The following is a 13,206-nucleotide window of genomic DNA, read 5'->3' as shown; positions in this document are numbered from 1 at the left end:
GTGAATGGGAGAAGGAAGAGATTGCCATAATTTTCAGCGTATGGGAATGAACAGGTTATATATTTCTGATTATAGCTTTGCTCTGAACAGACCTTTATTAATTCTGCAAGATTGCTGCTGGACATAGGGAAGAGGTCAAATCAGCTGTCCCATGTAGTGAGACGTTAGTTCTGGGCTTCTTGCTGGCACTCAAGTCCTATGTGAGCTGTAGCTGTTGTCATCCTTGCTACTCCAGCTACTTGATTTAATAGGTAGAAGGGCCTCAAGATCGCAGCTCTGCAGGAGTATCTGGCTGCTGGGATGGGTGGCTCACTTTGAATGCCTCTAACTCCAAGAGTGCTTTGTTTATTCTAGTTATTGTAGGATATGGAGCCAGGTTCACACCGTATCTGCAAAAGGAAAAGAATTTCTGAGGTACAGGCAGACAGCCTGTGAGCAGAAGGACAGAGCAGTGTGCTGTGCCTGCCCAGTGTCAGCACATCTCACATCTGCTTTAAAAGTTGTTCATTCTTGTGGGTTTAAAAATAAATGGTAAAGGAAAAGTTAGTTAGTTCTTCCATTTTCACTAGGTTTTTATGTAGTGTTCAGCTTATGGTAAGAAGGCAGTATGGGTTTCCTGGGAATCTTGCAGCCGCTACTTGTGTATGTTTAGGACGTTCAACAAATATAGTCAGGTTACACTTTCCTCTGCCTTGTGGAACGTAAATACAGGGCAAAGAGGGAGAGAAGATGAAGGGTGCAGGCAGCCTTAGCTTTTCTATAAGGACACAGATTGAGCTTCCTCCAGGGGCCTCTGGGATGAAAGACCAGCTCCTTATTTCCAAAAGCCTCCAAGAGACAAAGAACTAATGACAGAAAAACTCACGCAGAGAAGCATCTATAATTGGATAGGGAAGGCAGGAAGGATCTTTCCTAACACAAGGAGAAGCAGAAGTTAAGTTCTGCCAATCTGGCATAAGGAGTAGGTGCCCTTGAAGAACACCTCAAGCTTAGCCTTAATTACCTTTCAGCATTGCCAACTTGAGGCACCAAGCACAGATCAGCCATGGATACCTGCAAATGGAGCACAGAAGAGGCCAGAGTGTTACTTTTTCAGCTGATGGTTATCTGATATGGTTTCATAGATAGTTTTAGGATGAACAGAGGAGTTGTCACAGCAATTCCATTATTTAAGGGAGCAGTAATAATGCCACAACAGTAATAGGAAAGGAGCCTTACAGAAGTCACTAGCACAAAAGCTATCAGCCATTAGGGAGCTTTGTAATTATCAGCTGATCATGGTGACCTCAAGCACACAGTGCTTCTAAAGCAACTGCCAGTAAGCAAACAAATCTGCTGGCAAGCTGCAGAGGGAGAAGTTGGGGGGATGGGTGTAGATGTTGCAAGGCTGGGAAAATGTGTGTAAATTTTGCTTGTTTGCACTGCAGGAGCATCAAACAGCTCCCACCGAGGCCAGGAACTGCTGAATGATAGGACCTTTGTACGCAGGCTCAGGGACTTGCAATCTGAAAAGAACACTCATTATATATAACCCAGTTAGATGCTTATCTGCACAAAAAGGCAACTGTCTCCACACTATTCCCCAGGTCACGAAGCTGTGGGCACCTTTCAGGGCACACATTACTTTCCAGCATGAGATCTCATTACTAGTATTTTCCCACCTTTTATAGGAAGGATCTCATTGTCTAACAAACAGGACTGCTAAATGGAAGAGGTCTGAGTTCCCTCTAGCTTGGGAAGGGTCAGAACAACCTGTATGCAATCTCTTTCTACCATCTGCCTATATTAAAGTTGGAGGAACAGAGCAGCAAAATGATACAACTTGGTTAAAGTTTACACAGGACAGAGCTAAGAGCAGAACCTGCATTTCTTGAGCCAAGCTTTGCCCCTAAGATGGGACACTTTGAACTCTAAATCTACTAAGGATGAGAAGTACTTAACCTGTTCCCACATTGTTTAGTGGCAGCCAGTTCACAGATCCTAGACAGAAGTGCAGGATCGGGCTAGCAGCAGGTTATAGGCAGGGACAAGTAAACATCTCAGTAGCTATTTGTAAGTCAGTAATGGCCTAAGTAGGATTCATACAGCTGTTTTTCTTATAGTATAGACACTGCATGTAACGCAAGGCACAGGATATGCTTGTGCTGTGTCTCTACAACTAATTCCCTTTCCTGGTTTATGGAACATGCTGGGACATATTACATGATGCATAACTCTGAAACTTACCTCATCTCCCACACAGTAGCGTCCAGCAGTGTGCTGCAGAATCTGTTCTAGTGCTGCCAAGAGAGGTGGTACAGTGGAGTAAGGCACTGGAAACTCATTTGAAAGGAACCCCAGAGACCTTTTTGACTGTGAATTATGAGCATGGACATTTCAACTCTGAGAAGAAGAAGAAAAAGGTGTAATACAGGACAGAATCTAGAAAGAATGGAAATCCTACAACAGCATAGTTACAGGAGTCTTTCGTATCCCTCAGCCTTTTAGGACCTAGGTAATTTCAGCTGTTTCAGGCAGTGCAGCAGAGGTTCTAGGAGCACAATGTGGAGATATGTGAGAGTGGGAAGGGGAAAAGTAGAAAGGTTCAGTCAATCTGTATCCAGAAGTGAAGATGGGCCAGCCATTCTAGTGTATGGGGGAAAGTTTGGAGGAAACAAAAAGCTCTCTATTTGTCATAGGGAAGTAACAAAATACTCTGATACTTGCTAGATTCTGTGGGAGTTTGCCATCAGATTTCTTTAAACAAAAGAATACCAATATAGGTTGATAGTACTTTGAAGCAAAAGGCACTACTTTGGGAGCAGCTGAGTGGAAAGCAGAAGTGCTGTCAGCCCTCATACTTCAGGGTGAATCAACTGTAACAGCATAGAGGATGGCCCCAGGCTTTTCCTCTTCCATGCACAGCAGTGGAAATACACTGTGGACAGCATTTTTCCTCCAAGACCTTAGAGAGCTAGCAGTCCTGGACAAGGGACTCTCAGCAGGAAGAGCACTGTGTCTCCCAGCCTGGTTGAGGAGAAAGTAGGGTTCCAGTGGTGCAGCATGCTGCCTCACAGTTTTGAAGGGCAGTGAAAGTACTGAGCATTTTGGATGCAGGATGTACCTTGGAATCCAGATGTGATGCACTGCTGAGCCCATTCCATTTTTCTCTCCCCCATTTTGTTCAAGATGCTCAAATTCTGTGAAGGCAAACAATCTCCAGATTAGAAGGACTGCTGTTGGCTGGACCTTGCCTAGGTTGGGAAGATTGAGAGGTGCCAAGCCTGAGTGCCCTGCCTAAACTCGGCCTGCTGAGTCAGCCCTGACCTCCCTCTTGCTGAACCGTGTGCTGTGCTCTCTCCTAGACCTGTTCTTCTGTAACAGAAGCTGCCAGAGTATTCTTCTGCCCAAGTTCTTGGGCTCACTCCTTTTTCCTGAAACACTGTATGCCCTGCACTGAAACCATATGGGTTCAGTTGTTTCTGGAAAGAACCCTGGGGTGCTGTGGGATTTCCTTTGTATGAAATTCTGTTGCCATTGGCAGATCAGGCAGAGGCTAAGCTATCTGTTAAATAGATTTCATCTGCTAACACACAGTCTTGAGGTCTGACACTCTGTTGGCCAACAGCAGCATAAAGAGACCGAGCTTTAAAAAGATACAAACTCCTGGAAATCCATCCCGTTTTTCTCATTTATATGAATATGACCAGGTAATACCTGGAGTGGCTGAATGCCAGAAGCAATGTGATCCGAGATCATTCTGACTTGGGCTCTCTTCTTTGGATCTTGGGGCAAGAGCCTGGGGTTAGGACGAGTGTCTTCTAGGTACTGAATTATAGCCAGCTGTAATGTACAAAGAAATAAGGGAAGATTATTGGAGGGTGGGGAAAAAGTAGAAAAGTATGCATCCAGAACACTTAGGAAAGGGGAATTTCTAGCTCGTCCAACAGAATACAGTAGCTTTTGAATAGAATTTGTTCCTAGTCCAAGCAATAGCAGTATCCCCTTAGATGCTTGGTTAAGACCTTCTGGTTTAGACCTGCTGTAATTTCAGACAAACCATGGCACAACACTCTAAGACAGACTACAAACTGCTCAGTAAAGGGTGGGATTTTGAACCAAAGTGGAGCTGAGCTTAAGTCATTGACAGGAGTTTCCCAGTAGGGGTTACATACTACTTTTTTCCCCCCAAGTGGGATTCTTTATCGCAAATGTTATTTGTTCTATCGTGCGCAGATGAGAGATCTGAGGGAACACAAAGGGAAAGCTTCCCCCCCGCTTTCTGATCCGTAGCTTGATTCAGTGGTTAGCAGGGATGTGGCTGTTAACTCACCGACTGAGAAATGGTGATACCATCAATTTTCAAGGCTGGGACTTGCTGCATTGGATTCACTGCCTTGAATTCAGTAGAAAACTGTGGAAATGAACCCAAGATTATTGCAACCAGAATTTTTTCTTGTTTTCTTCCTCTAGAACACAGAGGAAGGCTTTTCCCTCTGCCTCAGTGCTAACATTGGCAGTACGTTATGCTGTACTAGTAGTCTACTACAGCAAGTTCCTGCTGAGGCTCAGAGATTATTTCGCCCAAGGTGAGATTGCCTTAACTCTTTGTAATCCATCAGTGCCAAGCCCAGGATGGTTGGCAGTACAGCAGTATCACTATTACCATTCTAATTGGAGACCTCTTCTGGCAACACAGCCCTTCTTTTGGCAGGCTGTTTGAAGCCTTGCACTGTCTCATTTGGCATCTTTTGGATGCCCCTCTTTTCTGCCGTCTCTTCCTGATGCTAGATATGTTTGGTTATATCATGCTAAGCAGGAGCAAAAGATCTTCAGCCTTATGAAATTCAGTCACAGATCTTTTAGGCAGAGGAGAAAACCTTTAGTTTCCTGCCATCATCTCCTTTTACTTTGCCTCCCAGGGAATACTGGTTGAAAGCAACTACTACAGAGAAGCTGTGAGGAATTTAGTAGCATTCCCTAGTGCTCCTCTCAGTTCTCCTAGTGATCCCCAAGTTCAGTATCCTTGGAGGGACCAATGGTAGCTGTATCCTTACCTGCTGCCCCCCGTCTTTGATGAGGTTCACTGGTACCTGGTCATAGGCAATCCCTTTAAGAGCCAGTGCTAGGGAGAAGAGAGTGCACAGCTTCAGACACTGAGTCCAGTTTCATTGGCAATGGTCTCAGGGAAATGTTACTATATCCATTTAGAAAAAAAAAAAAAAGAGGCTTTAAAACTAAAAAAGACCCTATCCTTCAAGAAAGACAGCCTGAGTCCAGTGAGAAGATAGCACTCTATGAAGGACCAAGTGTAAATGAAGGACGAAAGCACTAAAGAGCAGTCTTGGCAAAAACACTGTATTATTCAAAACAGCTTTGCCACTCTTTGCAGCACAGCACTTGCTGACAGAGGCCTAGGTAGGGCAGGGGGTCTTGTGCTCACCTCCCAAGGCTGTCTCAGTTTAAGTAGGGTCCATTCCCAGCCCCACTTAGCTCTTAGGGTGATCTGATGCAGTATAGGTGTAAAACAGGATCTAGTTTCCCTTGAAATAATGTGGAACAGCCATTTGCATCACATTAACTTTACAAAAGGAGTAATTTCCTGTAAGAAGCTGCAGGCACCAATCTGCAACAAATACTAAGAGAACAGAAAATTCTTCCAAAGCCTGTTGAGCAAGGCTTGTCCACAGCTGAGGAATGAGCTGCTGCTTCTGCCCTCCAGTATGTAAAGCTGGGGAGAAGTTTGCAGCAGCCATGTACACCCTCCAGCTTGAATGCTGGATGACTATAGAATCATAGTAACACTGAGGTTGGAAAAGACGTACAAGATCATCCAGTCCAACCATCCACCTATCACCAGTAGTTCTCACTAGACCATGTCCCTCAACACAACATCCAAACGTTCCTTGAACACCTCCAGGGTCGGTGACTCCAACACCTCCCAGGGCAGCCCATTCCAGCTCCTGACCACTCTTTCAGAGAAGTAGTATTTCCTAACATCCAGCCTGAATCTCCCCTGGTGCAACTTGAGGCCATAGAAGATACCCTCAGATTCTCTGCTGTGGGAATCGAATGTTGTTTCTGCATTAGAACAAGATAAGAATTTTCTTAAGTTCATGGCCTCTGCTGCCATTTGGGTCCTTTATTAGAACTAACAGTTCTTTTCAGGGGTCTTTCTACTTTATTGGGGTTCTCTGATATATAAATATCATTATATATATATAATATATATATATAAATATTTATATAAATATATATATATATATTTATATATCCATAGAGATTAGGTAGATGGAGTAAGCACGAAGACTGCAGCTCCTGTCTGTCCAGCCATCTGAAAAACTTCTGGGCCTTCAGTTAAAGGCAAGCTAAATGTAATAAATACCTTTACAAATCAGAAACCCCTTGATGCTGGAAAACTACTGATTTTTGGTGCTGGATAGACAGGACCTGAGTAATAGAGAATTAAAGGAGGAGAAGTTAAATAATTAAGAACATACATATATAAGCTAGCAACAACTTATGTATAGCCAGCATGAAAATATATGTTATACTTTGTCACACACATTGCAAGAATATCCTGTACAAATTAAAAGGACAAGTCATGACGTGCCTTAGGGAGGGCCTGAAGAAGGTATTAAGGAAGGCCTGGCACCTCCCCACCCGCTCTGGTACTCTTTGTTTAACAAAGACTTTGAAGAAAATCACCATATCAATGCGACAAGAAGAGTACTGAGACATCTTGGAAACAACAGGATGGCTACGGACTGACACCAGATAACAGGTAATTAACAAATGTAAACCTTCGATAAGATTGTGAACCTGGAGTACCCAGCCAATGGAGAAACAGGGGAGGGGGCTAGGCAGGGGGAAAACAAGTACAAAAGCTGTCATACTGTGTCCATAGGTGCGCTCCTGCTTGCAGGACGCCCGCCATTGCAATTGCGAATAAAATCTGCTTTTATCAGAGATACCGTCCTGATAAATTATTTGGATATTTCCAGCACTGCTAAGTGAGAAGACCTCCTGCCTGCTCCTCTCTCATCCTGCAGCTCCAGGTAGCCTGTGGTGTTCCCTCCCACTCCAGAGCAGGGTGGGGTAAATGCAGCGTCACTGTCCCGTTCATATTTGCTGATCTCTAATAAGTGACTAATATTGTCAGTGAAAGGAGGGGATGCCGTAGCAACACCAAGGCAGTAAAACTAGTTCTTACCGATTCTCACTCTCCATGAACAGGAGCTTCGGAAATAGCTGTAAAGTATTGGCTGAGAACAGAAAGACAGATGAAGTGGTTATTATGGTGGGAATACCAGAGTATTCTAAAGGAGGACAGTGCATGACTAGAAGGCATTGCAGGAGCTGTAAGATACAGCAGAGCAAGGTTTGCCAGGGGAGAGGGCTCCTTTCTGGAAGTGTCTCTTCCTGTTCTGGCTGTACAGGTAGTGTTTTTCCTGCTGGCCGTCTGATTGTTCAGTCTCATCTGTTTTCAGAAACATACAAATGATCTTAAAATTATCCCCTACAAGGTTTCCCTCTTTGTCCCTATCAGGTGCTGCTAACTTCTCTCCTCTTGTGTATTTTTGAAGCTAATTCCTCAGTGATTGTGCCAAGCACCAGCACTGGGTATTTCAGTAGCATAAAACAGCTTTTCCAAGCCAAGGAGCGCACAACCAGCATCTTTCCAATTAAGATGAGCTACTGCTCTTCAAGACGAATGCCAAGAGGGCAGACAACTCATCTTCACCTGAACTCCAGCACCAAGGCAGCTTTCCTGCATGCTTTCACCCCAACCAAGCTCTCACCTTTTCTGAAGCCATGGTCAGCATGTGCAGTTCAGTCCAGGAAATAAAAGAACTACTGCTTATCTTTCCCCTTTAACTCAGCTGGGAAGGGGGAGGGATTTTCTCCTAAAGCCAATGAGTAAAGGACCATCCCCCCAAATCTATGCTCAGGACACAGGTAACCAGCCAGTTGGATTCAGTCCTGGGAACTGCAGCCAGCTGCACGTGCATCCCCACGTGCTGTGCTGCAGCCCCAAGCCCTCCTATCAGAACATACTAGTCAGCTTTGAGCTAGCTGACCTTTAAGGTCCCTTCCAATCTAAGCCATTCTATGAAAACATTTAGGAGCTGTACTTCGTTCTCTAGCTTTTTGTCCAGGATAAATAAGAGAGCTGGACAGACTGTCAGGCTCTCTGCAGCTGCCAATGCAGAAATACAGCTCAGGGAAACAAGCTGATGGAACCGAAGCCACGTGCAGCGCTTCTGTTTCACTGGGCAGCAGCTGCCAGCTCCTGGAGGATGGTCCCCGGGCTCCTGCCGCCCTCCTCCCAACAGTACTAGCCCAAATCTCAGACTGGGCTGCAGGGAAAGAAACTGGAACTATGACTTCTAAATACGAAAAAAAAAAGGAAACACGCGGTGTCTGGGAGATACTATTTGACTCGTTTTTCCTGGGGACCTCGCTGATAACTTTTCAGCTTGCAATCTCATTTCTTTGACCACACCTGTTGCAGACTCTGGTCTCTCAGCTGGCAGGGACGTTTCTCTTGACCTTCTCTACAGCTCCTTGTCACTCCGCAGCCTGCACTATCATTTGTAACTAAATTGAGTTAAGCTAATTGCTTCCCTCTATACTTTCAAGAGCACCGCCACTGCAGAGCTGTGGCTCTGTCTTCATTAACCACCATTTCCTCCCTTCTGCAAGCCCGCGGGCACCGGAAAGCAGCGAGGCGGGCGGAAAAGCAACAACCAGCTGGTGCCGGCCGAGCGCGGGGGACAGGGAAACGCCGCCTTCCAACGGCTCTGCCCGCCGCTGCCGCTCGCCCCCTCCCCCGAGCCGCCGGTACCTTGGCTGCGGCGGCGCTCATCCCGGCTGCGGCTCCAGTAGGACTGCAGCTCCCGGCATGCCCCGCGCTCCGCCTCCCGCCTCGCCCCGCGCCCGGCCTGCTGTCGCGCGGCGGAGCCCCGTCCATGCCTGCGGCGGGGGGCGGCAGGGCCGGGTCGGGCCCTCTCCGGCAGCGGGGAACCCGCCGGCTGCAGGGAGCGCCGCCCGCCGCCCCGCTCGCTCCTCGTCCTCCGGCGGGCTGGCGGGCCGCTCTGGGCCTCGTCACCCTCCTCAGCTTCGCCTCCCGCTTCCACCGCCTGCCCGAGCCGCCGCACGTCTGGTACGGGCCGGGGGTCAGACCCTTAGAAAAGACTCTGCGTAATAAGGCTGAAGTACACTCCACGGTGTCGTCCCAGTGAATGTAATGCGTTGTCCTTTATAGAATATGTGGCAGTAACCCTTTACACGACGAAAAGCGTGAGGAAAAAAGCCTTCTTGGATTTTTGACAGTGGTCAGCATTGCAGTAGGTTGTTCTGTGTTTACTTTTTCCAGTTGGGATGAGACCCATTTTGGGAAGATGGGAAGTTACTACATTAACCGGACCTTCTTCTTTGATGTCCATCCTCCTTTGGGGAAGGTAAATGGCACTGCTCTGTGTGTTTCAGAAGCCACAGGATTCGTCCCCTTCTTTCTGGTTGAAGGCTGCAGAATGCCAACACCTTTCCTGGCTGTTGTTGGCTTCGTGGTGTTTGTATTCTGCATCCTGAGCCTCAGCTTGAGTCTTTTCTTCTTTGTGGAAATGCCGAGTATGAGGAAATAAATCAGTGTTGCTGTTGGGTATTGGAAAGGCTTGAGCCCATGGAAGTTGGGAAATTAACTGTGTGGTCCGGAGAGGATGTTTAATTGAAGCTTATGGATTAAAGGGAGCAAATGGTTTCTGATGGCTTCTCTGCAGCTCGGATGCCTGCCACAAAGCCATAGCTTGCTGTGCTGTAAGGGAACTTGTCCTAGCAGTAACAGAAGGTTTTCACAGTGTTGATAAGGCTGCATCTCTTCTACCTCAGATTGTCTTCCTTAAAGGCTGAGCCTCCTTAAGCTGTGGGAATAGGGAGCTGTGGGGACATCTACAGAGACAGAATAATCTCTGCTACACCCCATACACAGGGCTACAAGCCTGCAGTTGTCGTTGCAGTCAGCAGCCAAAATTTTGATCCCTTCTGATGTCCCTTTTGGAGAAGGGCAATATGGATGCTTGTGAATTTTGTGCAGAACCCGTTGTTTGGATGATGTGTCTGAATTAAGTTATTATCCTGTGAATTGGGCTTGGCTTGTATGAAAATCTTACCTGCTGCTGTTTTGGGTTCTCCTTCCTCCAGTGCAATTTTCCTGACCAGTTCTTTCACCTTTTTTTTCAGATGCTGATTGGACTTGCTGGCTACCTGAGTGGATATGATGGAACATTTCCTTTCCAAAAGCCAGGGGACAGATACGAACAGCACAACTACATGGGAATGAGAGGGGTAAGGCATGAAAGGCTAGTATCAAGCTTTTTAGCAATCCTGTGCTTTTCAGTACGGAGTATTATGTCTTAAGAGCAGCTTTACTGGATTAGATTGGAGATCTGTTTAGCCTTGTGCGTTGTCTCTAAGCTCCCTAAAAGAATGCTCGTAGTTGTACTGTAAATAAATCCTGGTGTCTGGCTGTGAGGGGCCATGTGAAAAGTGAGGCAACTCTTGAGACCATCTCGTACTGTGAAAAGGGACTACAGCCTTGAGTGGGACAGGTGTATTGCCTGTCCTACAAAGGGAGGCTGTGTGGGCTTCTGCTCACCTTGCTGTGCTCTGCTGGAGTAGGGACCAAGGATCTCAAGAAAGCCAGGATCATTCTGCCTCCAGTGACACCAAGCTGAATGAGCCAAAGTGGGGAGATTACTACTATTCAGAGTGGTATTCTGCCTGAAACCCTGGCTGTGCTGTTACCAAGGGAGACTTAGAGACATAAGCGTGGCAGCAGATAATGCAGGTCAAAAAAGCTGCTAGTTGCTGGTGTCTAGAAAAAGGATAAAAACTGGATGTCTATTTCCTTGATTTATATACCCAATCTTTAGCTACTCATGGTTCTACATTTCCATGGGCTGAATTCTCTGTTCTTTGTCCTTCAGCTACCCTCACTCTAGTTTGTCTAGAGAAGGTGATGCTGGTCTGCTAAAGATGTAAGGTAGAGGTATACTTCGGTCTTAGATTTCGTATTCTAATATCTTGTTGAAATAAGTTGAGTGTGGTGGACATGTAATGTGTCTACTTGACATATGTTTTTATGAATATCTGAAGTTGTCTAGAAAGAGAATGACTAACTGTTATTCCTGACACCTCTAGAGACAGAACAGAGAAAGCAACCATTGTTCTCTGAGCAGTATCTTTACTCACTTGGCTTTTGTCTGGTGATATCAGTGAGTCAGTTCAATAACTGCAGCACCTTCTGTTGTTGATGGATATACAGCATGAAGGAAGGAGAGGGATGTGTGCCCCTTCACCTTGGGGAAGGATATAACTCCTCCCATTATCTTCTTTTCCTGCAGTTCTGTGCGTTCCTCGGCTCCTGCCTGGTTCCCTTCGCCTACCTCACAGTGCTAGAGCTGTCCAAGTCACTGCCAGCAGCCTTACTCACAGCTTTCATCCTTATTTTTGGTAGGTGTTCCTGCTACAGCAAAGTGGAATAGATGAATTCAGAGAATGCCATTTCTGGCTTAATAATCTATCAGGTTATTATGCCTAATGAAAGAGGTTCCCAAAAGCCAAGTCATTCTATTTTATATGAGGCTTTTTAATTGGCAGTCCTCTAGAGGATTTTACTGTCAAATGTTTATAGGTATCTCTGTTATGTGCATGACACCAGCATTGGACTACATTTCACATCACTTTTAAGAATTTTTCCAACACGCGCGGTCAGTAATAATTTTGCCCACTGGTGAAATATTGATGTCTCCTATATGAACTGCAGAGATATTTAATAACCAACCACACTACTATGGAAGAGTTCACAGTAAGAAATAAGTAATGTTCCTTGTGGAATTGAGCCAACAGTGGAGCAATGAGCATTGCAAATGAAGCTGCTCAAATCAGAGTGTTACTGGGAGATGCAGATATTGAGGCACAGGGACTTAAAATTCCCAAGTCATATTCATTTTTTACAGATGATATCTGAAAGATGGCTTTTCCTTCTGCATCATCCTCGGGCACTGTTCTAGTGCTTTAGTAGATTAATCATTGCTGTCTACAGCACTCTCCATCTGAATATGTTAACGGCGCTCCGTGAGTGCTGTTTCACAGGTACTGCTCTACTGCCTGGTTTCTGTGAGTGAAAGTTTGTTACCCAGTTAGACATTGAGTTGTTCCAGCCTGCTTCAGGTTCTAAAATTGCCCTTGTTCTTTTTGACTCAGCTACACCAAATAAACTGGCTTCCTGCCATGTTAGATTCACTTTGTAACCGCAAATGTTTCTGCCATTGTTGTGTGTCTGCAGATACAGGCTGTATTACTTTGTCTCAGTATATCCTGCTTGACCCCATTCTGATGTTCTTCCTTATGGGAGCTGTTTTGAGTATGGTGAAGTGTAACTCCTGTGCAGATAGGTAAGATATTTTTTTTTTAAATGTAGGTACTCAACTTTTGCATGGATAAAGTACTTGAAGACATCTGAAACTTGGTAGTTTGTGTGAATGGCCAAGACTAGATTGTTCCAGGAAACTTGGAGGTGAAAATGGTGCATGGTACAGGAGATAAATCTTTAGTATGAGGGTTTGTGAGGCAAGGGGAAAAAGCATTATAGCAGAGGTAAACCGGGAGAGAGGCTTAAATACATTATTTTTGCAGGAAGAGGAATTTCAGCAGAAGTAGTGGTTATGGAACAGTAAATCTTTAAAATGAAATTTAAAGCTTTTTAAAACTCCTTGACTGGAAAGAATGTGGCGTAGGACATTGTCTGGTGGAGACAGAGGAATGAAAGATGTTTGTAGCTTGCTCAAGGCTTTACTCCTTAATGGCAAAAATATTAATATGCCATCTTGGCTCAGTCACTTTGTCTCCAGGCCAGAGAAACAGAGCTTAACCATGACTGTAATCCTTTGAGTATTTATAAATCCTGCTAGTTGAGGTAAAGAGTGTAATTTGTTGGATTTAAAGGGGTTGGTACCAAAAACTTAAGAAATACAGTCAGGATGATGGTTAGGATATTTGCTGTAGACTTATGCAAGGGGAGTGGTGATTTATAGCTGTTTGGATATATCAAAGGGCTTCTTTGTGGCTGAGCTGTACAGAGCAGTTACCGCACAAAGCATCCAGAATTTGAAGGCATAAAATCTTAGAATTCTGTACGAGTGTTTTTTGTTTCATGCAGTGTTC

At 45.3% G+C, this 13,206-nt stretch overlaps 2 protein-coding genes across 8 annotated transcripts in view; one reads left to right on the top strand and one right to left on the bottom strand.

The window, feature by feature from the left end:
- Window positions 73-8,929, bottom strand: GSTZ1 (glutathione S-transferase zeta 1). Of its 3 annotated transcripts, none has more exons than XM_021403030.1 (9): window positions 8,828-8,929; window positions 7,193-7,244; window positions 5,037-5,104; window positions 4,313-4,393; window positions 3,697-3,822; window positions 3,104-3,179; window positions 2,227-2,279; window positions 1,004-1,053; window positions 73-389 (listed from the first exon to the last, which is right to left on the bottom strand). In XM_021403030.1, exons 1-9 carry the CDS (start codon window positions 8,846-8,848, stop codon window positions 263-265), a joined length of 654 nt encoding a protein of 217 aa, XP_021258705.1. In that variant the 5' UTR covers window positions 8,849-8,929; the 3' UTR covers window positions 73-262. The 3 variants fall into 3 exon arrangements, with proteins under 3 accessions (XP_021258705.1, XP_021258706.1, XP_021258707.1); XM_021403031.1 differs by lacking the exon at window positions 8,828-8,929 and adding an exon at window positions 7,782-7,887; XM_021403032.1 differs by lacking the exon at window positions 8,828-8,929 and adding an exon at window positions 7,782-7,868 and having other exon boundaries at window positions 5,037-5,176.
- Window positions 6,627-13,206, top strand: part of POMT2 (protein O-mannosyltransferase 2) — a 32,343-nt gene continuing 25,763 nt past the window's right edge. For 3 of the 5 annotated variants that reach the window (XR_002440524.1, XM_021403023.1, XM_021403022.1), the window contains exons 1-5: window positions 8,923-9,145; window positions 9,359-9,443; window positions 10,222-10,326; window positions 11,385-11,493; window positions 12,329-12,437. Coding sequence is in view for 4 of the 5 variants with exons in the window: in XM_021403023.1 (XP_021258698.1) it covers window positions 8,952-9,145; window positions 9,359-9,443; window positions 10,222-10,326; window positions 11,385-11,493; window positions 12,329-12,437 (602 nt within the window). In the remaining variant the exon portion in view is untranslated. Of the gene's footprint in view, window positions 6,764-8,922; window positions 9,227-9,358; window positions 9,444-10,221; window positions 10,327-11,384; window positions 11,494-12,328; window positions 12,438-13,206 lie in introns of those variants that run through there. The other 2 variants (XM_021403024.1, XM_021403025.1) reach the window with 2 other exon arrangements.

This window comes from Numida meleagris, chromosome 6 (genome assembly GCF_002078875.1).
Source record: "Numida meleagris isolate 19003 breed g44 Domestic line chromosome 6, NumMel1.0, whole genome shotgun sequence".
NCBI lineage: Eukaryota > Metazoa > Chordata > Aves > Galliformes > Numididae > Numida > Numida meleagris.
This window is presented reverse-complemented; position numbering and strand designations above follow the sequence as displayed.

Coding starts and splice junctions, on each gene's coding strand:
- GSTZ1 (XM_021403031.1), bottom strand. CDS start 7,805: ATGCTGACCATGGCTTCAGAAAAG. Junction 4,394..5,036: donor TCAAAGACGGGGGGCAGCAG/GTAAGGATACAG, acceptor TCATTTCCACAG/TTTTCTACTGAATTCAAGGC. Junction 2,280..3,103: donor CATCACATCTGGATTCCAAG/GTACATCCTGCA, acceptor CTCTCTTGGCAG/CACTAGAACAGATTCTGCAG.